The 26,503-nt window shown below is 44.1% G+C and overlaps 3 protein-coding genes and 1 pseudogene across 5 annotated transcripts in view; 3 read left to right on the forward strand and 1 right to left on the reverse strand.

Annotated features, from left to right (window-relative positions):
* Positions 1–2,080: 2,080 nt before the first annotated feature.
* LOC123464542 (zinc finger protein 418-like) lies at positions 2,081–9,955 on the forward strand. Its single transcript, XM_045163406.1, is given in 3 exon segments — positions 2,081–2,361; positions 7,429–8,739; positions 8,742–9,955. Coding segments are annotated over 2 exon segments (1,482 nt in total). The 5' UTR covers positions 2,081–2,361; positions 7,429–7,490; the 3' UTR covers positions 8,975–9,955.
* Positions 2,230–24,806, forward strand: LOC102415609 (zinc finger protein 256). The gene is made up of 3 exons (XM_025269768.3): positions 2,230–2,361; positions 18,064–18,190; positions 22,813–24,806. Exons 1-3 carry the CDS (start codon positions 2,320–2,322, stop codon positions 24,609–24,611), a joined length of 1,968 nt encoding a protein of 655 aa, XP_025125553.2. The 5' UTR covers positions 2,230–2,319; the 3' UTR covers positions 24,612–24,806.
* LOC112580362 lies at positions 11,045–11,412 on the reverse strand (annotated as a pseudogene).
* LOC102390908 (zinc finger protein 345) overlaps positions 13,605–26,503 on the forward strand; it is a 33,785-nt gene continuing 20,886 nt past the window's right edge. The window contains exon 1 of one of the 3 annotated variants that reach the window (XM_045163404.1): positions 13,605–14,250. In XM_045163404.1, coding sequence (XP_045019339.1) covers positions 14,221–14,250 — 30 coding nt within the window. In that variant the 5' untranslated portion in view covers positions 13,605–14,220. The remainder of the gene's footprint in view (positions 14,251–26,503) is intronic. The other 2 variants (XM_045163403.1, XM_044931789.2) reach the window with 2 other exon arrangements.

Here is a 26,503-nt window from a genome sequence, read left to right on the forward strand (position 1 = left end):
GACCCTGGTAGGCTGCAGTCCATGGGGTCGCACAGAAACAGACACGACTGAAGCGACTTAGCAACAGGAGCAGCAAATCTTATTAAAAAATAAATAACAAAATAAAACAATAAGTCAACCTCCTAGACATGTCTTTCTTTATTTAAGGTTTATTTTTAATTGAAGGATAATTGCTTTACAATATTGTGTTGGTTTCTACCATACATCAACATTAATCAGCCATATACATATGCCTGATAGTTATACATATGTCATCTCCCTCTTGAACCTCCCTAAAATGCATGTCTTTCTTGATCAAACTAACAAATACCAAATCTCTTTGATACTTGCTGATACTTGATATCTGACAGATTTGTAGAAAGACCCCGATTCATAGGAAGGGAGTCACATGAATCATTCACTGAAAAGAGGAATCTAAGCTTATTCTAAATCTTACAGAGATTCATGTTCCTCAACTAATTTTATGGTGCTAGAATAACAGTCTCATAAAACTTATTAAATTCAGCTGTGTTTCCAGAATGTAATACAAGTTGAAAGCATCTCAGTAACTCAAGAATGGTTTAGTATTAGAAATACATTAACAGATTCAACATAATACTAATGAATTATAAAACATGTTTATATTAATAAGTGCAGAAAAATAGATCTGTTGCAGGAAGGGGGACCCTTTCCAAGGCCCGAAACTGGGCTCTTGTCTAACACTCGTAAATGAATTGTCTGAGGAGACACATGTGCTGACAAAGCAAGAGATTTTATTGGGAAAGGGCACCTGGGTGGAGAGCAGTAGGGTAAGTGAACCCAGGAGAACTGCTCTGCTGCCTGACTCACAGTCTCCGGTTTTATGGTGATGGGATTAGCTTCTGGGTTGTCCTTAGCTGATCATTCTGACTCAGAGTCCTTCCTGGTGGTGCACCCCTTGTTCAGCCAAGATGGATGCCAGAGAGAAGGATTCTGGGAGGTGATTGGACCTGTGGTGTCTGCTTTTGACCTTTCCTGAACTCTTCTGTTTGGTGGAGGCTTATTTATTTAGTTCTGTGTTCCTTACCAGGACCTCCTGTCAATACAACTCATGCAAATGGATCCTGTGGTGCCTGGCCAGGGTGGGTGGTTTCAATCAGTGTGCTTCCCCTAACAGATCCATTCATGTTAGAAAACAACACAACTATACAGAGAAATATATATATAATTAGTCAAAATGTACCAAAGAAAACACTACAATAAATTAACATTCTAGTAATTAAATAAGAGGGCTTGGTTTAAAATTAGCAAGCAAACAAGGCTCTCATTATTGGTGCTATATCAAAGATACTATACATTCTAACTGGTGCCTTAACACAGACATTAAAGAATTTAAATAATTGAAAACCCACTTGGGCTTCCCTGGTGGCTCAGCTGGGGAATCAAAGAATCCGCTTGCAATGCGGGAGACCTGGTCTCAATCCCTAGGTTGGGAAGATTCCCTAGAGAAGGGAAAGGCTACCCACTCCAGTATTCTGGTCTGGAAAATTCTATGGACAGTATAGTCCATGTGGTCGCAAAAAGTCCGACACGACTGAGCGACTTTCACTTTCTTTCACTTTCAAGCCTATCTGGAAATATGATTATCTACATAGAAGAGTTTCAAAAAATAACATGAGTATCTGGCATATTTACGACACTTTCACAAGTTTGCTATATTTAAGATTAGTATCCAAAAAGAAATTACAATTCCACAAATGAGAATCGTAAGGGCATAAAGGAAACTTTAAAAAAATATTTGCCTTATAACCAAAAACATTTACAGATACTCAAGATAAAATTAACAAAATATTTTGTGCGAATTTGCATTGGCGCCCTTGTAATTCATGGCATGGATTCCTTGGCGCTCAGTTGCAGAACGCATCCCTACCAATTGGTATTTGGCCCCTTTAAAGGCGTCGAGTCACTGCTCCGGCGTGGCTTGGGAGAGGTCATTTCCTGGCGCCTTATGAGGTGGACGCAGGCCTTTTCTCCTGGCACCTGGAAACTACAAGACCCAGAGTGCCCAGCGTCGAAGGCGACGCTGCTGAGGCAATGATGGCGCAGGAAAAAAGCTATTTCCGCTGGGGCACAACACTAAGGGGCGGGACTTCCGGCCCCCTCCTCGGGGCGGACATTTTAACTCCGCTGGTCCTGTTCGGTGTGCGAGGGCTGTCAGGACCCGAGTGACGGGAACAGGAAGGTCCCAGAGGGGGCGCTGTCGTTGCTGCACAGAGACGGGCCTGAACCTCGGCGGCACCGCCCGGGGTCCGCCGCTCCGGGTCTCCCCGCCTCTCCTAGCCCTGCTACCCCCAGAGTCCGATGGCGGCGGCGGTGGCGGCGGCGCTGAGGGAGCAGCCTCAGGTAAACGCTCGTCCTGCGGGCCCGCACCGCCCTCATCCCATCAAACACTGAAGCCCCACGAGGCGGCTGCTCGCGCAGCCCAGGCCCTGGGCTCCAGGATGGTCAGGCGGTGCTGGGTGGAGCCCTGCCTCTCTCAGACAGCGTGATGACGCTTGGGAGATGGGGACAGGCGGAGGGACCGGTAGGTGCAGAGGCTTGGAGGTCGGACTGAGGCGGGGGGATTCCGGAAACCTAACATGAGCCTTCGGCTTGCCGGAAATAAGAGTGTTAGCGCAGTCAGCCCCGGGTTAGTGCATTAACGGGATGTAATCCTCAAGAGCTGTTTAAAGGAAAAACGGGGTGGAGAGGGTTGATGAGGACATTGAGGTCCTGGGAGGTTGAATCTTCCTTCAGGGCCCCACAGCTGGTAAGACGCAGCACTGAGCATTGAGGCCCAGAGGTTAATCAGCCAGCCTGAGGTCAGCTGGCTTCCAGGGCCAGGCAGGAGTACAGACGGTGAATGGTGGAATCCCACACTGGATGCATTCCTATCTCTTCACACAATTCTCAGGGTTAAAGAAGTGCTTATGGAACCTAAACAGGGAAGTAGGGGGTGTCCCATTGCCTCACTGGCCTGCTCTCACCCCCATGTTCCCTGGACTTGTTGTCGCCCCGAGATGCTTAATGGGCTTCCCTGGTGGCTCACCGTAAAGAATCTACCTGCAATGTAGGAGATATAGGAGACACGGGTTTTATCCCTGGGTTGGGAAAATCCCCTGGAGGAGGGCATGGCAACCCACTCGAGTATCCTTGCCTGGAGAATCCCATGGACAGAGGATCCTGTTAGGCTACAGTCCATGGGGTTTCAGAGAGTCAGGTATGACTGAAGCAACTTAACACACATTCACACAGGAAACGCTTAATGTCCTTTATCCCCTCCTTGAGTCTGAGGTTCCTGAAAAACGCCAAACCTACCGTCCTGAGTCCATGATAGAGGTTAAATGGAGAGGTGTTCCCATTTCTGGCAGTCATGGTAAACGTGCGTAAGGTCAACCTAACCCAAGATGTGCAAATGACTAGAGGTAAAACTGAGATCAGGAATATTCAGGACCCACAGGTCTCCTCTCTTTTAGGTAGGACTAAATAGCAGGTGGGTTGGAGTCAGGAGAGGAACAACTGCCTGAGATGTGAATTTTTGTGTTCTAAAGGAAACTAGAAGTTTCGGTTGTGGGATGGAGGTGGTGTGGTTAAGGCTTTATTTGGCTTTAGAGTGGAAAACAAACTGTGAGCTTGAGAGAGGAAGAAGGACCATCATTGTGGAGGGTACTACCATAGTCCAGGTGAGGGTTAATGGAGCAGGGACATGCCTTGGAAAATGTGGCTGTATTCTGGCTGCGTGTTTTAATTTTTATTTTTTGCCATCCCATGCAGCATGTGGGATCTTAGTTCCCCAATCTGTGATCTTGCATGTTCCCCCTGTGCTGGAAGCACAGAGTGTTAATGACTGGACCACCAGGGAAGTCCCTAGCTGCATGTTTTTAGAGGAGGCAGCTAGATTTTGTAAAGTGGGTGGTGAGGGAATGAAACGCAGGTACCAGAGATGACCCCTGGCTTTGCAGCTGTAGATTTGGAAGCTGCATCAGTAGAGATAAGCAGGTTGGTAGTAGGTGTAATATTCATTGTGTTTATTCAGAGCTTTGTTTTAACCATGTTAAGAGTCAGATATTTTAGACACCAATGAGTGGAGGCATCAAATGAACATCTGACATACAAGTTTGGAATTCTTGAGAGTGATTCAGGTTAGAGACATCCAAAATGTAACTACAGTGTAGACCAAACTGAATGACCTGTGTCTCAACATTTGGAAGAGGCAAGCTTCAGGCTGTGGTGGCAGATCTTTTAGGGAAGAGGTATGGAAGAAGGGGGCAGAGGATTGGGTTTCTTACTTGCTTCCATGCGTGATTGTGTCATTTACTTCATAAACATAAGTAAATGGCCAAGAAGTTTTGATGTATGAGACAGGATAGTCTGGCAGGCAGCCAAAGCTTCCAAGAGAAGAGTTAACATGAGGTAGATGAAGAAGCAAGGGGTAATTCATCCATATGACCAGACTCAGGCCAGAACTTGTACTTCTTTACCACTTTATCAGCTCATCAAGTTTTGTGAGAACTTCGGTGGTACCTGGCGTGTTTCATTCAACCTAGTTATATGGCCACGAGCAATAAAGTCATCTGTAAGAATCACTAGGCTTGGGGTAGGCGAGTAATGGGGCTGGAGTTTGAATGAGAGTAAGGGAACAGGGAAAGGTGGTCATTGCTGACTTACATCAAGGACAGTACAGAAGTACCATGAGACTATGCGTATCTGAGATCCACACACGGTTCTGTTGTTTTAAATCTGAGACAAGGATCAGAGTCATGCAGTAAGGCCTTTATAGATGATTTCTGATACTGCCATTGGGAATTGTTGAGAGTTCTGTGGTCATACTGGGTTCTGTTTGACTTTGCCATTTGTATTGTGGATACTGCCTGCCAAGTTGTGGTATAAAGCCTAACTAAGTTCAATGTGATGTGCTTCTTTGACATTTGGTGAAACTTGGGTGCCTTCAAATGACCTGAGTGCAAGTTCCCTTCCTCACAGTGTTCCTATGGATAATGTCTCTTGGCCTAACAACCATTTTTACAAAGGAAACCAGATACTTCTAGGTAGCAGTAGCCCTCAGAATTATTCAAATAAGGTAGTCACATCCTCCTTGGAGCATCCCAACCCCTTCATCCCACAAAGATTCCTTCACACAGACCCTGATTGTGCTGTTTTTTTTTGAGTACTGCTCCCTGTGGGCCCTTGTGGTGAGTGGTGAATTTATGTGATTAATATGTTACCGTCAGTTGCATTTGTCCAGTCTCAGATGTCATGTGTTAGGTCACCATCATAGCCTTATGCTGGGATTAGGAGAAAGTGATTTAAATACAGATAAGGTGTGGGAAGTGTAAGGAGATGTCTATGGTATGGGAGAGTGAGGTTTTGGTGGCCATCGTCATGTATGGCTATGGGATACAGCGACTGAGGATGTGCAACCCAAGGAGTGATGTGTGCTTGAAGAGAGAGCATGTCTGATGGTGCTAGCATGTCCAGGGCAATGCCCATACCAGGGAAAATTGCTTGTCAGCAGGGGGTGGATCCCTCTATGCCAGGCCTATAGTTGAGATATATGTTCATCCAGCTGCCTCTTGTTCCTGGTGGTTATACATAGTGATCAGTGAGCCTGTGGGAAGACAACCACACTAAGGTGCCAGGGTGTGATTGCTTCTCTGAATTGGAAGGGCTGGGTGATAGACAGTCAAAGGGTAGATGTGTGGGGAAATGGACTGCAACTCTTCAGAGGTGTACTCTTTGTTGTTTCATCTGTCACCATCATGGCAGGTCAGTGTGAACTTTGAAGATGTAGCTGTGACCTTTTCCTGGGAGGAATGGGGTCTCCTTGTTGAGACTCAAAGATGCCTGTACCATGATGTGATGCTGGAGAACTTGGCACTTATAACCTCCCTGGGTAAGAACCTCAAACCTTTCCTCATGACCTGAGGTAGTCTCTGTGCTTTCCTTTTCCCCAGAGACAAACTTGTCCTTCTCATGTCAGGACCATGGTCACTGCTTTTTTTTTTTCCCCAGTACTCTAGGTTGGTTCTGTGGTTGGTTGGGCTGAGGTATTTGCACTGCCATCCGTTTTCCTTGAAGAGGCCCCACATATGCTACCTGCAGCCTCCCCTGGAAGGATCCAGGGTCAGGAATCTTCCATTCAGCCTAATATATCCCACCATACTTGCCCTCTTCCTACTGGGTGACATCTAGATGCAAGTAATCTGTGCTCCTCAGGTTCTACTTCTTTCTTCTCATAAACATTTCCTTGTAACTGCTTTTGCTGGGAATTAATTCTATGGTGTAGAGCATGCACTTCTTGCAAGAACCTTTCAAAAGTTCTCTTAATAGTATTTAAATGTTTTCCTCTGGTTTATGATGTGATGAATATGGGTCAACTGAGCAATGTGGTATCTTTCCCCTTGTATTTGCATCATCCAGGTCCCATACACTTGTTCATTTTGGAAGTGGAGTGGGGAGCTCTTATTTGTCCACAAGCTGGATATGAATTCCAACTCAACCAAGTAGGCTCAAAGGGCTGCTGTACAGTAGCACCCTATGGGAGTGCATGATGCTAGTTCAAGTGATACGAGGAATTTGTTCTGTTCGACTTGAATTTTGATGGCTATTTCCAGTGACCACAACTTTTTTCTCCTTTTTTTCCCCCTCCATTCTTAATAGTGCTGACTTAATTCTGCATTGTGGTTCTTCTACTTGTAGTCCAACCTGTGGCTAATCCTTATCTCTGAACTCCCTATATCACCCATTTTCCTCCCTGCTTTATCTGTTCATTCTGTAACATTGGCCCATATATTTTCTATAGTCAAACATACCCATTCTTAAAATGTTCCTGACCAAAATCTACTGTTTTGCAGTTCTTTTCTCTTGGCCCTGGAAATACTCATCTACATTGCAGTCATGTGTTACCAGCAGACACTGTCCTGCTGGCAGTTGTTTGTAACTAATTTATTTATTTATTTTTCCTTTTTTTTTTTTTTTGTTAATGGCTACACTGGGTCTTCATTGTGGCACATGGGCTTCTCTAGGTTGCAGCTCATGGGTTTGGTTGCCTGTGGCTTATGGGATCTTAGTTTTCCAACTAGGGATCAAACCCATGTCCTCTGCATTGTAATGCAGATTCTTTACCACTTGACCACCAAGGAAGTCCCTGTAACTGATATTTTAACTGTCAACAATTAAGTAATTTTTCACCCTGCCTTTCTTCTCTATGACATATCACATGGTTATCTTTTTTCTCATGTGGTCTTCCCCCATCCTGTGGCCTTTATAGCCCAGTATTGCTCATGATAATGTCATCAAGAAGCCAACTCCCTGTTCTTGTAAATAATCACACGGACTCATTCATGAGTTTGTCAGACACACACTGGTGTGTGGGCTCCCCCCTGCCCCACTAAAGTCAACATGTGCTTCACCAACATTTCTTGCTTTTAGGTTGTTGCCATGAAGTGGAGATCAAGAAGACTTCTTTTGAGCAAAATGTTTCTTTTCAAAGAATGTCACAGATCAGGACTCCCAAGGCAGATCTATCCTCCAAAAAGGCCCACCCCTGTGAACTATGTGTCCAAATATTGAGAGACTTTCTGTACTTGGATGAATGTCAAGCAATACATTCAAAGCTGAAATTACATAGGTCTGGGAAACAGTTGTATGTCAGCACAAACCTTCATCAGCATCAGAAGCAGTGCATAGGGGAGAAACTCTTCAGAAGAGATGTGGATAGAACTTCATTTGTGAAGAACTGCAAATTCCATGCGTCAGGAAAGTCATTAGTCTTCAGGGTGGTTGAGAAGGACTTCTTGACCAGGTCTCAATTTCTCCAGCAAAGGGCTACTAACACCTGGGAGAGGTCAAACAGAACTGAGTGTGAGACAGCCTTTCAGAGGGGAAAAACTTATCCTAACTGGGAAGAAGTTACCAAGAAGTCACACCTCATTGTACACCAGAGAGTTCATACCAGGGAAAGGCCATATAAATGCAATGAATGCGGGAAATCATTTAGCCAAAATTCTATGTTCCTTCAACATCAGAGAATCCACACTGGAGAAAGACCTTATGAGTGCAGTGAATGCGGGAAAACTTTCAATCAACGTTCTGCCCTTCATCAGCATCAGAGACTTCACACTGGTTCAAGGCCTTATAAGTGCACTGATTGTGGGAAATCCTTTGCTGATAATTCCACCTTCATTAAACACAGGAGAATTCACACTGGAGAAAGGCCTTATGAGTGCAGTAAATGTGGGAAAGCGTTTTCCCAAAGTTCTTCACTCCTTCGACATTGGAGAATTCACACTGGAGAAAGGCCTTATGAGTGCAGTAAATGTGGGAAAGCATTTTCCCAAAGTTCTTCACTCCTTCAACATTGGAGAGTTCACACTGGAGAAAGGCCTTATGAATGTGGAGAGTGTGGGAAATCATTTAGGCAAAAGCCCAACCTTATTTAACATTGGAGAATTCACACTAGAGAAAGACCTTATAAGTGTAGGAAATTATTTAGCAATAAGTCCCATCTCGACCTCCAAAGAGGTCACACTAGAGAAAGGCCATTTGAGTGTGGGGAATGTAAGAAATTCTTTGGCAAGAAGTCCTACCTCATTATACACCAGAGAGTTCACACCGGGGAAAGGCCATATAAATGCAATGAATGTGGGAAATCATTTAGCCAAAACTCTATGCTCCTTCAACACCAGAGAATCCACACTGGAGAAAGACCTTATGAGTGCAGTGAATGTGGGAAAACTTTCAATGTTCTGCCCTTCATCAGCATCAGAGACTTCACACTGGTTCAAGGCCTTATAAGTGCACTGATTATGGGAAATCCTTTGCTGATAATTCCACCTTCATTAAACACAGGAGAATTCACACTGGAGAAGGGCCTTATGAGTGCAGTAAATGTGGGAAAGCGTTTTCCCAAAGTTCTTCACTCCTTCGACATCAGAGAGTTCACTGGGAAAAAATCTTACAAGTAAAGAAAATTTGAGAAGCTGGTTAGCCCAAGCTGTTTTTCAAAATCAGAGAACTCACATTGGATCAAAGCCGTGTGAGTGCCATGAGTGTCAGAAATACTTTGCAAAAAGCTTCAGGTTCATTAAACACAGGAGTGTTCATACTGCAGAAAGGCATTATATTGTAGGAAATGTTTGAATTCCTTTACCTACAACTCTAGTCTCATAGAACACCATAATGTTCACACTGGATAATAGCCTTGCGGATGTAACTAATGTGGGAAATTGTTTTTTTAGCCAAAACTCTAGCCGACATACTGGAGAGTTCACAGGCTTCACTCTTATTTCATTGAATACCACAAAGTTCAGAAAAAATAGTTGTGCAGGGATGAATTATTGGTCAGTATAACACTGGGGAGATCCCTTATGAGGGTGTTGTCTGCCTCTGTTGACCTCATACATGCAATAAACTGCCGGAGTCCATCTCCAGCAGCCAGGGATTCAACCTGAAGGGGTGAGCGGTGTTGGCGAGAAACTGAGGCAGCCTCTCTTTTTTCTTGGACTGCCTGTTTATTTCAAGCTTGTGATTCTCTTTTATACTTTTACAAAAGCATTAGGTCAGAGGTTTGATATTTTTAGTTCCCATTGACCCAGATTTATTTTTCTCCAAAAATCATTGTTGCCCCTCAAAAGGAGCTCCTTCCTCATTGATTCTCTTATCAACTTCTTCTCATGTGTCCTTGTGAATACACTGTAATTCATGCTAATGTCTGGGCTGCATACCACATTCCTCAGTTTAATTCTTATCTTTCTAAGTCCTGTTTGCCCCTAGTATCCTAAGCTCACTATTTCGTAGAAAGGGCTTCTAGCTAATAATATCTCTAAAGTCCCTAATTTCTATAACCTATAGTAGAATATGCTAACATTACAGCAATCCTTAAATCTTTAGCTTCTAATTATTTTAATTATTCCTAAGCCCTAAATTCGGAGAAGGCAATGGCACCCCACTCCAGTACTCTTGCCTGGAAAATCCATGGACAAAGGAGCCTGGTAGGCTGCAGTCCATTGGGTCGCTGAGAGTCAGGAACAACTGAGCGACTTCACTTTCACTTTTCACTTTCATGCATTGGAGAAGGAAATGGCAACCCACTCCAGTGTTCTTGCCTGGAGAACCCCAGGGATGGGGAAGCCTGGTGGGCTGCCATCTCTGGGGTCGCACAGAGTTGGACACGACTGAAGCGATTTAGCAGCAGCAGCAGCAGCAAGCCCTAAATTCAGCAAACTCCTTTGCCATAAACACTTTTCTCACAAATGGGCTTCAGATAGCAATCCCTCCCATGGCTTCAAGCTGTGGCCTGTGTGCTCACCCTGCAACACTTTTTTGTAAAAGTCCTTGAACAAATGTCAGTGTTTAACTTTATGAATTATTCTTTGAGCACAGCTGCAGAAGGCTTTATGCCTTCTCATGCTCCTCTCAAAAACAATAAGCACCTTAATACTCTCTTCAGTCAACTCAGCCGAGGGAAGGAAAAAACAAGTCAGAATCACAAAGCCTAACTCCTTCATTCCGGGTCCATGCCTACGGAACAAAGGGAAGGGGGTTAGGGCCGTGCCTCCATTTTGTCAGCAATGCCTAACACGGCTCTCGACATCAAACCACTAATATTCCAGGTTTATGGGAGCTTCATTGCATTTCTTAACCTGCCCAGAACCCTTACCAGATTTATGTCATTGCCAGTTCTATAGCAAAAGCCATTTCACCACTGTTGTGTGGCAGGTGTTCATGATGTACATATTTGAATCACCCTGAGTCCAAGGAAGAACATTTTGATGTTGTCCCATTTATGGGAGCCTTCATAATAAATCTGAGCACTCATTCCTTTCTAATTCCTTTGATGGGTTACATCTCTGAGTTGACCAGTTTTTGTCCTAGACTACTCTGCTGGTGACTTGCAAACTGAGCCTACTTTTCTCAGTGTCTGTTGTGACTCCTGTGATGAGATATTCCTCCTCTTCATGCCTCAAGCCCAGGAATAGCCTGCGTCCCATTGTACTGGTTTGTGTGAAAAATGAAGACCTTACTCTTTTTTTTTTTTTTTTTTTTGACAGCTCAGATTTTTATTGAATATGTTACTAAAGAGGTTTAGTCAAAAAGACCAAAGCCCATGTCATCATCAGATTCTTCAGATTCTTCTTTCTTTGCTTCTCTCTCCTCCTCAGCTGGGGCAGCAGTGATGGATGGGGGCAAGACCTCCTGCTGGTGCAGCACCAGCTGCCATGGCAGGTCCACCAGCCCCCACGTTGCAGATGAGGCTCCCGATGTTGACATTGGCCAAAGCCTTTGCAAACAAGCCTGGCCAGAAAGGCTCAACATTTACACTGGCTGCTTTTAATGAGGGCATTGATTTTATCCTCCGTGACCATGCAGAATGAGGGCAGAGTAGATGCAAGTGAGCTCTGAGATTGAGGCCATGGTGAGGGCGAATGCTAGGTGGGGGCTGCCAGGCGCAGTGCTAGTCACCGGATGAAGTGAGGGCCTCATCCCAAAATGGCCTTAGCTTCCTCAGAAGAACCAAGCACCTTAGCAGCAGAGGAGGAAAAAGCAAGACCTTACTCTTTAAGTTCCTTCAATCTTGGGATTTTATTCACTCTGGTGACTTGAAAACAACTGGGTTCTAGCAGCAATCAGGGTTGAAAAGTTTTTTTGTGGAATTGCACACTCTGTGCCTCAGAGGGAACAGTATGCTGTGAATGTACCTCTCTCTAGTTTTGTCCTAGTTGCCATTGCTGCCCAGCGCCTCCAAGAAAAGACTGCAGGGATTTGTGGTTCTTATTTGTAGCCTGGATCCATTGGTATTTTGTTGGTTCAGATCAGTCGTTAGACGGGCAGTTGTAATACCGTTGCTGCTTCCTAAGTCAAGAAAATTTTCTTGTTCCCAGGGATCATGGATTGCGTCCAGTTAGTGAGATAAGTCTGTTCCCTAGGTCCTGCAGTGGAGCCATGTATCCTCATATCTAGAATTCAAGATAGTGGCAGCATAGATTATGCAGTACAGACAGGGGGAATCATCTGTTAAAGGAACACTGGATTTGTAGGGAGGCGGAAGGGCTACCACAAGTTTGTGGAAATGTGTCTATATTGAAGGGCCTCCACAATATTCCAGCTATTAGCTGTGAAGGATGAGCCAGTGCAGAAATTGTCATGGCATTCGGAACTATGTATCTTGTATAGGGAAGCTGTTGTGAGATGAAAATATCAGTGGTTTTGTAGTATCTATGTGATTTCACTTCAGATGTGTTGCTGTGCAGGAAAATGAGGATAGTGAGGATGTGCTGTCCCCACTGAATGCAGTGTAACCCCTGCATTCCTATTAAATTTTGGGGGGATTTCCTAGCAATTCAGTAGTTAGGGCTTGGCACTTTCACTGCTGAGGGCTCAGGTTCAGTCTCTGCTACAAGCTGCAACCACAAGATAATTAAATAATAAATTTTTTTTTGAAGTTTCTGTTTTTTTCCTAACAAAAAAGATAGTGAAACAGCAAAAACTTATGTTGGAATTTTATTTATTTTTCAGTGATGTGACCTCTCTGGCATAAAAAATAATTGTTTTTTTAATGTGGGAGTATTTCATAAACACTTTGTGTACTGTACACAATGCAGTAGCCACATACAGCATATACTTTTAAAGTTTAATCATTAATATTCTTGATCACTTAAAAAAATTTTTATTATAGTATGTGCCAATCTGCTGTACAGCACGGTGACACAGTTATATGCATATATACATTCTTTTTTAAAAAATATTCTTTTCTACTATGATTTATCACACAGTATTCAATATAGTTCCCTGACCTTGTTTCTTGATTCCTAAATCTAGATACTCAACATTTTCAAGCCATGACTTGTAGCTCTGAATAGATAGGCCGTGAGTGCTCTCATTTGGCTGGCCAGCTTTATTTCCCCAAGTGTAAGTGTAGTCAAAATTCTGTGTTATAAATTGATTTGAAATAGGTTTTGACTATGTGATTATACAAGTATTCATTTTATACAGCATTTAGTTTGTTGTATTTCATTTTCCATTTTAGGTTATTGACATTTTAGCAACAAATGGATCTAAGAAGATACCCTTAACTAACATCTTTAAAGGAGGCATTGTTAGTCTAAATTGCATTTGGAAGCCTCATCACACCATGTATGGGAAGTGGTCCATTGGTTAATCAGAATTTTCTTTTCCTTGTGAGTAAACAATACTGTAGGAACCACTTAGGGGGACTTCAGTTCAGTTCAGTCGCTCAGTCGTGTCCGACTCTTTGCGACCCCATGAATCGCAGCACACCAGGCCTCCCTGTCCATCACCAACTCCCGGAGTTCACTGAGACTTAAGTCCATCGAGTCGGTGATGCCATCTAACCATCTCATCCTCTGTCGTCCCCTTCTCTTGCCCCCAATCCCTCCCAGCATCAGAGTCTTTTCCAATGAGTCAACTCTTCGCATGAGGTGGCCAAAGTACTGGAGTTTCAGCTTTAGCATCAGTCCTTCCAAAGAAATCCCAGGGCTGATCTCCTTCAGAATGGACTGGTTGGATCTCCTTGCAGTCCAAGGGACTCTCAAGAGTCTTCTCCAACACCACAGTTCAAAAGCATCAATTCTTAGGCGCTCAGCCTTCTTCACAGCCCAACTCTCACATCCATACATGACCACAGGAAAAACCATAGCCTTGACTAGACGGACCTTTGTTGGCAAAGTAATGTCTCTGCTTTTGAATATGCTATCTACAGATAGTAATCCTCAAACATCTGAGTGCATTCTCTTCAAGAAGGGACGCCCCACCTCAGTCTCTGGACTTAGGTTGTTATTTTAGCAAATCTCACAGTGTAGCTTCGCCTTTTCTCCTGGACGTCAGGGATAATTCAATCGGGACCTTGGTTCGTGTATCTGTGGGAAATACATTACCCAGGCGGCTGTGCGATGGGTGGCTTCGACGATCAGCCAATTAAGACAAAGAGAAGCCGCATTTTCCTGTGAGGCAATAATGTCTGGGCGGGACTTCCGGCTGCGACGCTATGAGCGTCATTTTGAAAGTGCTAGAGCTTTTTCATAATTCAAGCGCTTCGGTTACTCGTGCTGGGAAGCGGGGATGAGACTGAGAAGGTACCCGCTGCAGAGAGGCGGGCGTGAGGCTCGGTAACGCGGCCCAGGGTGCGCCGCGCTAAGACCCGGAGGGGCCGCGCCGGGCGGGGTACTCCAGCTGCTCCCGGCCCCGCTCCGCCCACAGAGTCCGATGGCGGCGGCACTAAGGGACCCGCCTCAGGTAAACGGTGGTCCCCCTGGGCCTTCACCGCCCTCACCCCACCTGACACTAAAGCCCCGAGCGTCGAGGGGGTTGGGGGCGCCTGCTCACGTGCCCACAGCCCAGTCCCTGGGATCCAGGCCGGTGAGGCCGACTTGGGTGGGGCTCTGTGTCTGACAGACTGTGAATGCGCGTGGGAGAGGGTGACGGGCGGAGGACCTGCAGGCGCAGAGATTTGGAGGTGGTACTGACCAGGGGCTGCTGCTGCTGCTAAGTCGCTTCAGTCGTGTCCGACTCTGTGCGACCCCATAAACGGCAGCCCACCAGGTTTCCCCGTCCCTGGGAGTCTCCAGGCAAGAACACTGGAGTGGGTTGCCATTTCCTTCTCCAATGCATGAAAGTGAAAATGAGGTCGCTCAGTCGTGTCCTACTCTTAGCGACCCCATGGACTGCAGCCTACCAGGCTCCTTCCTCCATGGGATTTTCTAGGCAAAAGTACTGGAGTGGGGTGCCGTTGCCTTCTCCAGACAGGGACTAAGGTATAGCAATTCTCCATCCTCCTAGCAGTTTCTGCTAGGAGCAAGTTGCAGCTGGACCAGTCAAGGTTGCAGTGTTGCTGCAAGAAAGGTTGGCCATTTATGGAAATTTCCTGGCAGCCCTGTGGTTAGGATTCCGCCTCTCTTGGCCGAGGGCCCCGGTTCAACCCCTGGTTGGGGAACTAAGATCTCACAAGTCCCACCGTGCGGCCAAAAAAAAAGAAAAGACCATTTATCTCATAGATAATAGAGGGTTTGAATTGCAAGCGGGAAGTGATTGCATGCAGACCAAAATAGGCTCCCTCTGACTGGCAAGAAAAAAAAAAAAAAAAGTAGGAGAGGGAGGAAGGAGACAGGAAGCACAGAGGTATTAATTGTAATAGCCTGGGTGTGTATTGATGGGCCAGAGTGACTACCTTGGATGTGTGAAAAGTGGTTGAATTCTGGATCAATTTTTTGAGAAGGTGTTACCAAAATCGCAAGTCCTTGTGCCCCACACACAGTCAGGCCCATCAATATTAAAACAGAGTTTCGAACAGAGATTTACTACAGATTTGTACAAGGAGATGGGTGGCTTATGCCCTAAGAGCCCCAAAGTTACTGAAAGCTTTCAGCAAGGCCCTTTAAAAGCAAAAGGTGACGTGGGACGTGGTTAGTTGTTGTAAATTTCTCATGTCAGATCCTTTGTTCTTGGGATCAGTTCATGGTCAGGTAAGGATGTTCCTATAAGTCTCTACCAGATGAATGTTATTCTCTGTCCTGACAAGAAAGGGCAAAGTCCCAAGGCACAACTTTCACCCGCCAATGTCTCAGTCCTAGCTAAGAGGAGGCAGATTGCAGTTGGCAGCTCCTTCAAGGCCAGGTTCCCCAGACTCGCCCCACTGTCATCCCTGAGGGAGCCAGGCACCCAACCCAACTGGCCCTCAGTCTCTTCAGTTCAGTTCAGTTACTTAGTCGTATCTGACTCTGCGACCCCATGGATTGCAGCATGCCAGGCTTCTCTGTTCATCACCAACTCCCAGAGCTTACTCAAATTCATGTCCATTGAGTCGGTGATGCCATCCAGCCATCTCATCCTCTGTCGTCCCCTTCTCCCCCTGCCCCCAATCCCTCCCAGCATCAGAGTCTTTTCCAATGAGTCAACTCTTCGCATCAGGTGGCCAAAGTATTGGAGTTTCAGCTTCAGCATCAGTCCTTCCAACGACTATTCAGGACTGATTTCCTTTAGGATTTACTGGTTTGATCTTCTTGCTATCTAAGGGACTCTGAAGAGTCTTCTCCCAACACCACAGGACAAAAGCATCAACTCTTCAGTGCTCAGCTTTCTTTATAATCCAACTCAGGCTCTTCCGACTGCCCAAAGTGGGAAACCAGTTCTCACAGACTGCAAACCATGTAACGGCCACTGCTGTTACATCTCAGAGACAAGGATGGGAGAGAGGTTCACTACTGCCTCACGGCCTGGGCCACGGCTAGTAGAGGGACTTACGAGGGCGCTGAAGCCCTGCAGGACGTAATCCCCAGCCTGTTTCCTGGACTCTCCAGGTGACCCACTGGCCCAAGCCTGGTTGCGCTGGAGGGCCTCCAGAAGAAGGCCTGAATCTGTGTCCTAGCTCACTCGCCAGCTGATGATCACCACACCACTGACCCTTGACTGAATCACTTCCCTAAAGGTCACTCATTGACAGTTGGTTGCTTGTGGGGAGGGTCCTCTGAGGCACTGACCAGTGGCTGAGCAAGACTTGTTGCCTAGTTACAGAGCGCAGAGTAATGAGGCACAGCCATGGCTGCCTGCTAAGGGTTGTTCTCATCCTGCTCTCATACAAAGGGACAAATAAAATTGTGGGTGTTGTTGGTGACAAGAGAAAGGCAGTTGTAAGGGATGACTCTTGGGTTTTGGCCCTAGTGGTAGACCCATCAACTGGATGGGGACCTTAGCAGCAGGTTAATTTTCCTTGGAAATATTATGAGTTTGTTTTGGCTCTCTGAAGAGTCTGAAATGTTTCCGAGAAGACTGAGTGTAGGCAACATGGGCAGTTGACTAGGCAGGTCTGGAAAACTGGGGGACGTATTCAGGAATGGAAATTTTCAGAAGTGATGACCATTGTGTGGACACAAGTGGAGCTGTGGATCACATTTAGGAGGGGAATGCAGGTTATAGTGGCCATGGTATTAGTAGGTCAGAAAGACTAGGGTGTGTGCTAAGGAGTAGTACTTTTGCTCAGGGTTTGTAGGGCATTGCAAACCCAAGTGAAGTGAGAAGTGGCCGTGGGACCCGTGGAAGAGAGGTCAACTTGGCAGGCGGCCAAGGCTTCAGTGGGATGAATGGAGTCTATGATAAGACCCAGAAGTAATTGAGACAAGAAGGCAGTAAGGCTGGGGCTGCTTCTCATTTAGTACTGTATGACTTCTCCAGAATGTTGCAGTGAACTTTGACAGGGACTGGGATGTTTCAGTCTTGCTAGTGGATAAGGTCTGGAGCAGATGTCATTTGTGCGTCACTATGACTGGAGGGGAGATTTTTAGGGCTGGATTTTTTTTTACAAAGGTTGAGTGGAGAGAGGCACGTTGTGGTTGTTGAAAGGGCAAAGCTGTCAGTAAAGAAGTTGAAGAGAGTTATGGGAATGTGAAAATCATATGTGGTTTTAGGGTAGGGAATATTGAAGGAAGGACTGGCAGCAGGTGGCAAGATCTAAGCAGCATGTGTGGCTTAGTCTGGTGTCAGATCCATCAGAGGGCTGGGGTTGTAGTGACTCTTCTTTAAATTCTCAAGCATCCTCTGGATGCCAAGCACCAGGTGTGCGTGTATGTTCAGGAAGAATGCTGTGGTGTGGTGCAGGGAGATGGCAGTGCTGTGGAAGTGCAACTGTAGAGTCTGAAATTGTGAGAGAGTGCTACCTACAGAATGATGTGCCCATTGAGAGGAAGTGTGAACTGATGGCCTCAGGTTCCTGAAGTTGAGTATTTACAGGTGAAGCATGAGCTTATCTTTGGCTGTGTCTGGATTCCCATAATTTGGGAGACTCTAGGGGAATTGCTTGGTTTGGAGGGACAGGACATTGCAGGCCAAACCCAGAGTTTAGATGGCATCTGTGTGCACAAAATTCTGGAGAAGCCTTGTAGTACTGCCCCCCGCCCAGTTACTGCTGAGGGCTGAACACAGTGAGTAAAGCAGTGGTGAAGAGAGAGAAGGCATCAGTGGCACCAGTGGAGGATGGGAATGGCATAGGTGTTTGGAGAGATGTGTTGTGGATTCTTAGAGAATGTTCAAGGTTTCATTTGTCCCCCTTCACCACAGGGTAGTGTGACCTTTCCAGATGTTGCTGTGTACTTCTCCTGGGAGGAATGGAGGCTCCTTGATGAGGCTCAGAGACGCCTGTATCTGGATGTGATGCTGGAGAACTATGCACTTATATCCTCACTGGGTAAGACCTTCAGCCTCCCTACTGACCTGGGCTGGCCTCTGTATCCTGCCTCACGCCCCAGGAGGTGCTCTGTCCTCACATGGTGTAGGCACTGCTTGCTTCCCCAGTGTTCTGGGTAGTTGTGGTTAATAGGGCTGGGGTGTTTGCACTGCCCTTTTTTCTCCCCTACAGCCCTAATACCTGCTATACTCAACTGTCACAGGGAAGGGTTTGTGGTTCATAGTCTTGCAGTAAGGCCTTTGGGTGCAGCTTGCTCGCCCTTTCCCTGAATGGGTCAGTGTGTCCAGATCCATGCGGTTGCTGTGGCCCCTCCTTTAGCTGACAATTCTGTTTCTGCCTGTTTATGGAATTGCAGCCGTTGTCATGGGGACTACTTACGTGAGCATTGGCTACTCTTGATCTCTCTCCTATAAAGTTCTTTTTATGATGTTTAGACCTCTTGTTTCCATTTCGTCCTGTCGTCCCAACTTTATTGAGATATAACTGATAAAATTGTATGTACTTAATATATATAATGTAGTGGTTATATATATATATATATAATGAAACAATTATCACCATGAAATTTATTAACACACGTATCACCAGACATAACTTTTTTTTCTTTTGTGTGTGTGAGAATACTTAGGATTTGTTAGCAAATTTCAATTATACAATACAATATTAATGACTATAGTCACTATTCTGCACATTTGGTTCTTAGAACTTACTCATAACGTAATGTTTTTTACCATCTCCCCGTTTTTCTAGCTCTCAATATTTGGCATTCTACTTTATGCTTCTCTAAGTTTGACTTTTTTAAAGATTCTATATTTAATAAACTATTTGTTCTTCTCTCCGTGGCTTATTTCATTTAGCATAATGTCCTCTAGGCTCATGCTTGTTGCAAGTGACAGTTTTTCCTTTTTCTTGTCTGAATATTCCTGCACACATAATCATGGGAAAGTTGGTACATGTTTGTGTGTGTACCATATTTTATCACTTCATCCAGTAATGAACACTTTAAAATGTTTCTGTATCTTGGCTCTTTTGAATAATCCTGCAAAGAATATGCACATGCACCTGTTTCATGAAGATACTGGTTTTGTTCCTTGGGATATATACCCAGAAGTTGGTGTGTTTGATAATATGGTAGTTCTACTTTCAATATTTTGATGAATATTTGTGGTATTTTCCATGACTACGTTAATGTACATTCTTTGCAACCATGTGCAATGGTTCCCTTTTCTGTGTGTCCTTGCTAGCATGTTACCCCTCATTTTAAAAAGAAATTGTTTTTGGCTGTACTGAGTTTTGTTGCTGAGTGAGGTTTCTCTAGCTGAGATCAGTGGGGGCGACTCCAGTTGTGACGCACGGGCTTCTTTTTTTTAATTGGAGGCTAATTACTTCACAATATTGTAGTGGGTTTTGCCCTACATTGACATGAATCAGCCATGGGTGTACATGGGTTCCCCATCCTGAACACCCCTCCCACCCACCTCCCCATCCCATCCCTCAGGGTCATCCCAGTGCACCAGCCGTGAGTACCCTGTCTCATGCATCAAACCTGGGCTGGCGATCTGTTTCACATATAATATGCATGTTTCAATGCTATTCTCTCAAATCATCCCACCCTCGCCTTCTCCCATAGAGTCCAGCAGTCTGTTCTTTACATCTGTGTCTCTTTTGCTGTCTCGCATATAGGGTCATCGTTACCATCTTTCTAGATTCCATATATATGTGTTAATATACTGTATTTGTGTTTTTCTTTGTGACTTACTTCACTCTGTATAATAGACTCCAGTTTCATCCACCTCATTAGCACTGATTGAAAGACGCATAGGCTCCTTACTACAGTGCCTTCTTCTGTTGGGGAGCACAGGCTCTAGGGCAGGTGGGCTTCACTAGTTGTGGTGCTTGGGCTCAGTTACCCTTCAGCACATGGAATCTTTCTGCACCAGGGGTCAAACTTGTGTCCCATGCATTGGCAGTTGGATTCTTAACCACTGGACCACCCTGTGCGGGGTGAGGGGGGGGGGTGTTAAATTTTTTTTATAGATTCGTTTATTTTTGGCTGTGCTGAGTCTTCATTACTGCATTTGGACTTTCTCTAGTTGAAGCAAGCAGGTCAACTTAGTTCCTTGACCAGGGATTGAACCTGGGTCATTGCAGTGAAAGCGCTGAGTCCTAACCATCAGATCTCTAGGGAATTCCCCTAGCTTTGTTTTCTTGAATTTTTTTGTTTATTTTATAATAATCCTTTGGCTATTTGCTAAGTTTTGTGGTTTTATATATAAATTGTCAGATTTTTTGTTCTATTTCTGTGAAAAATGTCCTTGGGATTTTGATTGAGATTGCATTCAATCTGTAGATTGCGTTAGGTAGTATGGACTTTTTTTTTTTTTTTTTCAAGTTTTTTTTTTTAATTTAAATTTAATAATGTTAATTCATCCAGTCAGTGAGCACGTAATTTCTTTCCATTTGTATCTTTTTCAATGTTTCAACAATGTCTTAGAGTTTTTCATGTATAGGTCTTCATCCTTCTTGGTTAAATATTCCTAGGTATGTTATTCTTTTTGTTGGAATTATAAGTGGTATTGTTTTAATTTTTTTGCTAGCTCACTGTTCAAGTTTAGAAATTGAACTTCTTTTTGTATGTTGATTTTGTACCCTGCAACTTGGTTGGTTATTTCTAATAGATTATTGGTGGAGTCCTTCGAGTTTTCTATGTGTAAAACCATGATATCTGCAAATAGTGAAAGTTTTACTTCTGCCTCTCCGTTTTGGATGCGTTTTTTTCCTTTTTTTTTCCCCTCCCCTTGCCTGACTGCTCTTTGCTAGGACTTTCGATATTACATCGAATAAGAGTGGAGATCGTGGACATCCTTTTCTTGTTCCTGATTTTAGAGGGATAGCTTTTGACATTTCACCATTGAGCTTGATGTCAGCTGAAGGATTTTCCATCTGTGATTTTTATTATGTTGAGGTATGTTCCTTCTTTACCCACTTAATTCAGAGTTAATATTTTGTTCAGGATTTTTGCATCTGTGTTTATCAGAGATGCTGCCCTATAATTTTCTCTGTGTTGTCTTCATCTGGCTTGGTATCTGGTGATGTTGCCATTGTAAAATGAGCTAGGAAGCATTCCTTTCTCCAATATTTTGAAAGTTTGAAAAGGGTAGGTATTTAATCTTTTTTGAATGTTTGGTAGAAGTCACCTGTGAAGCCAAGATTTTTATTTTCCTATATATGCCTACAGTAAGCAGTTATTGCTCTAAGTTTCCCTCTTTGAACTGCTAAGGTATTTTTTGGTTTCTTCTGAGATCCATTATTTTTCCATGATTCTGTTGTTTAATTTCCACATATTTGTGAATTTTCCCAGTTTCCTCCTTGTTACTGATTTTTTGCTTCAATCCATTGTGGTCAGCAAAGATACTTTATATTATTTCAATCTCCTTAAGTTTGTTAGACCTGGTTTTATAACCTATAGCATATGATCTGCTCTGGGCAGTGTTCTGTATGCAGTTGAGGAGAATGTGTATTCTGCTGCAGTTGGACGTTATATTTTGTATATGTCCATTTGATCTAAAGTATATGTTCAAGTGCAAAGTTTGACTGAATTTCTGTCTGGATGATCTACCTATTGTTGAAAGGAGAATATTGAAGTCTCTAGCTCTTTTTTTCCCCCCCTAATTTTATTTATTTATTTGACTGTGTCAGGTCTTAGTTGCAATACACAGGATCTTTTTTGTTTATTCATTTGGAATCTTTTGTTAAGGTACATGGACTCCCTAGTTGCGGCGCATGGGCTTCAGTATTCACAGCACACAGGCCCTCCACTGTGGTGAGCTGGCTCTGGAACTCATGGGCTCAGAAATTGTAGCATGCCAGCTTAGTAGCTCTGCAGCATGTGAGATCTTAATTACCTACTGGGGATCAAACCCCTGTCCCCTGCATGGCAAGGTAAATTCCTAACCACCAGACCACCAGGAAAGTTCTATGAAATCCCTTGTTATTGGGTTGTTATTCCTGCTTTTAGATTGGTTAACATTTGATGCATACATTTTCATGCTACGATGCTCAATGCATATACACTAACTATTGTTATAGACCCTTGATTAACTCTTTTATCATTATATCGTGATATCATTTGTCTTTTGCAGCAGTTTTTCACTTAATGTTTGTTTTGTCTGAAGCTATACAGTATTTATGCTGACTTCCAGTTTTCCATTTGCATGGAGTATCTTTATGTTGCCTTCATTTTGAGCTCTTTGTGTCCTTAGTACTGATGTGTGAGTCTCTTTTTGACAACATAAGATTCGGTCTAATTTGATTGCTGTTTTTGTTTTAAGATTTTGATGTGGACTATTTTTAAAATCTTTATTGAATTTGTTACAGTATTGTTTCTGTTTTCTGTTTTGGTTTTTGACAGAGGCATGTGGGATATTAGCTCCCCTACGAGGGATTGAACCCACACTCCCTGTATTGGAAGGTGAAGTTTTAACCACTGGATCTCCAGGGAAATCGTGGCCACTGTTTATTGTTTTCTGGCTGTTTTGTTGTTGATGCAGATACAAATTTGTGATGAGCTTGACCCTTCCCTGTAGTCAATATGTACTTCAGCTGCATTTCTTTCTGTTCAGGTTGCTGCTGTGGAACAGAGAATGCAGAGGCACCTTCTGAACAGATCACTTCTCTACGAGTGTCACAGGCTAGGACTCCGAAGGCAGCTTTGTCTACTCAGAAGATGAACCCTTGTGAGATTTGTGGTCCAGTTTTCCGCTTGGCTGAGCACCATGAAACACAACACATCCAGAAACTGTTGAGGTGTGGAGCATGTGTGAAACAATTCTGTTTTAGTGCAAACTTTCAGCAGCACCCGGAGCAGCACATGGGAGAGAAAACCCTCAGAAGCAGTGTGGACAAGGCCTCGTTTGTGAAGAGCTGCAGCTTCCATGTGTCACAGAAGCCATTTACCTGCAGGGATTTTGAAAAGGACTCCCTGACCATCATGGTTCACCTGCAGCAACAAGCTGTGAAGAAGCCAAACATAGTCACTCAGTGCGAGTCAACCTCACATGGCAGGAAAAGTCATCACACATGGGAAGAATGCAAGAAAGTCCTTAGTCCCCCACGTACACTTGTTCAGGACGAGGTTGTCCGCACTGGAAGACCTTGTTTTGTGTGCAGTGAATGTGGGAAAGCATTCAGGTACAAATCCTCATTTGTTGTGCACCAGAGAGTCCACGCTGGAGAATGGATTCATGTGTGTGGTGAATCTGGAAAATCCTTCAGGCAAAGCTCAACCCTGTGTCAACATCAAAGCATTCAGACTGGGGCAATGCAGTACAAGTGCAGCAAATGTGGGAAATTCTTAAGCCACAAATCTGTCCTCATTTCTCCCCACACATGGCACAGTGGAGAAAACAGTTATGTGTGTAGTGAATGTTCGAAATCTTTTACCTCTAGCTCAGCCCTCACTTACCATCAGAGATCTCACACAGGAGAAAGGCCTTATGAGTGTAGTGACTGTGAGAAATCTTTTGTCTCTAGGCCTGCCCTCAGGTATCATCAGAGATCTCACACAGGAGAACGGCCTTATGCATGCAGTCAATGTGGGAAGACTTTTACCACTAGCTCTAACCTCCATTATCATCAAAGAGTTCACACTGGAGAAAGGCCTTATGAATGTAGTGAATGTGGAAAATCTTTTAACAATAGGTGGGTTCTCATTCAACATCAGAGAGTTCACACAGGAGAAAGGCCTTATGAGTGTACTGAGTGTGGGAAATTGTTTAAGTATGGATCCCAATTGAATCAACACCAGAAAGCCCACACTGGTGAAAAGCCTTTTAAGTGCACTGAATGTGGGAAGTCTTTTAACAATAGGTGGACACTCATTCAACACTGGAGAGTCCACACCGGAGAAAGGCCTTTTGAGTGCAGTGAATGTGGGAAGTCCTTTAATCGAAGAAATAACCTCATCTTACACCAGCGAATTCACACAGGAGAAAGGCCTTATGTGTGCAATGAATGTGGGAAATCTTTTACCTTTAGCTCTAGCCTTCGTTATCATCAGAGAGCTCACACTGGAGAAAGACCCTATGAGTGCAGTGAATGTGGGAAATCTTTTATCTCTAGGTCTGATCTCCATTATCATCAAAGAGTTCATTCTGGAGAAAGACCATATGAGTGTAGTGAATGTGGGAAATCCTTTATCCAAAGAAATAACCTCATAATACACCAGAGAATTCACACAGGAGAAAGGCCTTATGAGTGCAGTGAATGTGGTAAATCTTTTACTTGTAGTTCCACTCTCCATTATCATCAGAGAGTTCACACTGGAGAAAGGCCTTACGTGTGCAGTGAATGCGGAAAATCTTTTATTACCACATCCAAACTGCGTTGTCATCAGAAAGGTCATATTGGAGAAAGGCCTTAAGAGTGCACTGAATGTGGAATATCTTTTGTAGGAAAAACCTAACCCTTTTCAACATCAGAGTTCACACAAAGGCATAGATATGCAGGAAATGTGGTTTCAGCATTCAGTTTAAGGGCACTGGAGGAAACTTTCTGAGGAGCCATCTGTCTTAATTGACTTTCATCCATTTGCACATAAACAGTGAGAGAATCCCTGGTTATGTGTGAAGCCTGTGTGACTGTGTTGCACTCTCCAACCTATCCAAGGTTCTTCCCACTTATGTCACTGCCATCTCTGTTCAGTTCAGTTGCTCAGTCGTGTCCGACTCACTGTGACCCCATGAATTGCAGCACACCAGGCCTCCCTGTCCATCACCAACTCCCAGAGTCCACCAAAACCCATGTCCATTGAGTCCATGATGCCATCCGGCCATCTCATCCTCTGTCATCCCCTTCTCCTCCTGCCCCCAATCCTCCCAGCATCAGAGTCTTTCCCAATGAATCAACTCTTCGCATGAGGTGGCCAAAGTACTGGAGTTTCAGCTTTAGCATTAGTCCTTCCAAAGAACACCCAGGACTGATCTCCTTCAGAATGGACTGGTTGGATTTCCTTGCAGCCCAAGGGACTCAAGAGTTTTCACCAACACCATAGTTCAGAAGCATCAATTCTTCGGCGCTCAGCCTTCTTCACGGTCCAACTCTCACATCCATACATGACCACTGGAAAAACCATAGCCTTGACTAGACGGACCTTTGTTGGCGAAGTAATGTCTCTGCTTTTGAATATACTATCTAGGTTGGTCATAACTTTCCTTCCAAGGAGTAAGTGTCTTTTAATTTCATGGCTGCAGTCACCATCTGCAGTAATTTGGGAGCCCCAAAAAATAAAGTCTGACACTGTTTCCACTGTTTCCCCATCTATTTCTCATGAAGTGATGGGACCAGATGCCATGATCTTTGTTTTCTGAATGTTGAGCTTTAAGCCAACTTTTTTACTCTCTTCTTTCACTTTCATCAAGAGGCTTTTTAGTTCCTCTTCGCTTTCTGCCATAAGGGTAGTGTCATCTGCATATCTGAGATTATTGATATTTCTCCCATCAATCTTGATTCCAGCGTGTGCTTCTTCCAGCCCAGCCTTTCTCATGATGTCCTCTGCATATAAGTTAAATAAATAGGGTGACAATATACAGCTTTGACGTACTCCTTTTCCTATTTGGAACCAGTCTGTTGATCCATGTCCAGTTCTAACTGTTGCTTCCTGACCTGCATATAGGTTTCTCAACAGGCAGGTCAGGTGGTCTGGTATTCCCATCTCTATCAGAATTTTCCACAGTTTATTGTGATCCACACAGTCAAAGGCTTTGGCATAGTCAAAAAAGCAGAAATAGATGTTTTTCTGGAATTCTCTTCCTTTTTCCATGATCCAGCGGACGTTGGCAATTTGATCTCTGGTTTCTCTGCCTTTTCTAAAACCAGCTTGAACATCTAGAAGTTCACAGTTCACGTATTGCTGAAGCCTGGCTTGGAGAATTTTGAGCATTACTTTACTAGCATGTGAGATGAGTGCAATTGTGCGGTAGTTTGAGCATTCTTTGGCATTGCCTTTCTTTGGGATTGGAATGAAAACTGACCTTTTCCAGTCCTGTGGCCACTGCTGAGTTTTCCAAATTTGCTGGCATATTGAGTGCAGCACTTTCACAGCATCATCTTTCAGGATTTGAAATAGCTCAACTGGAATTCCATCACCTCCACTAGCTTTGTTCATAGTGATGCTTTCTAAGGCCCACTTGACTTCACATTCCAGGATGTCTGGCTCTAGGTGAGTGATCACACCATCATGATTATCTTGGTCGTGAAGATCTTTTTTGTACAATTCTTCTGTGTATTCTTGCACCTTTTCTTAATATCTTCTTC

The sequence above is a fragment of the Bubalus bubalis genome, chromosome 18 (assembly GCF_019923935.1).
Source record: "Bubalus bubalis isolate 160015118507 breed Murrah chromosome 18, NDDB_SH_1, whole genome shotgun sequence".
Taxonomy (NCBI): domain Eukaryota; kingdom Metazoa; phylum Chordata; class Mammalia; order Artiodactyla; family Bovidae; genus Bubalus; species Bubalus bubalis.

Coding starts and splice junctions, on each gene's coding strand:
- LOC102415609 (XM_025269768.3), top strand. CDS start 2,320: ATGGCGGCGGCGGTGGCGGCGGCGCTGAGGGAGCAGCCTCAG. Junction 2,362..18,063: donor CGCTGAGGGAGCAGCCTCAG/GTAAACGCTCGT, acceptor CCTTCACCACAG/GGTAGTGTGACCTTTCCAGA. Junction 18,191..22,812: donor TGCACTTATATCCTCACTGG/GTAAGACCTTCA, acceptor CTTTCTGTTCAG/GTTGCTGCTGTGGAACAGAG.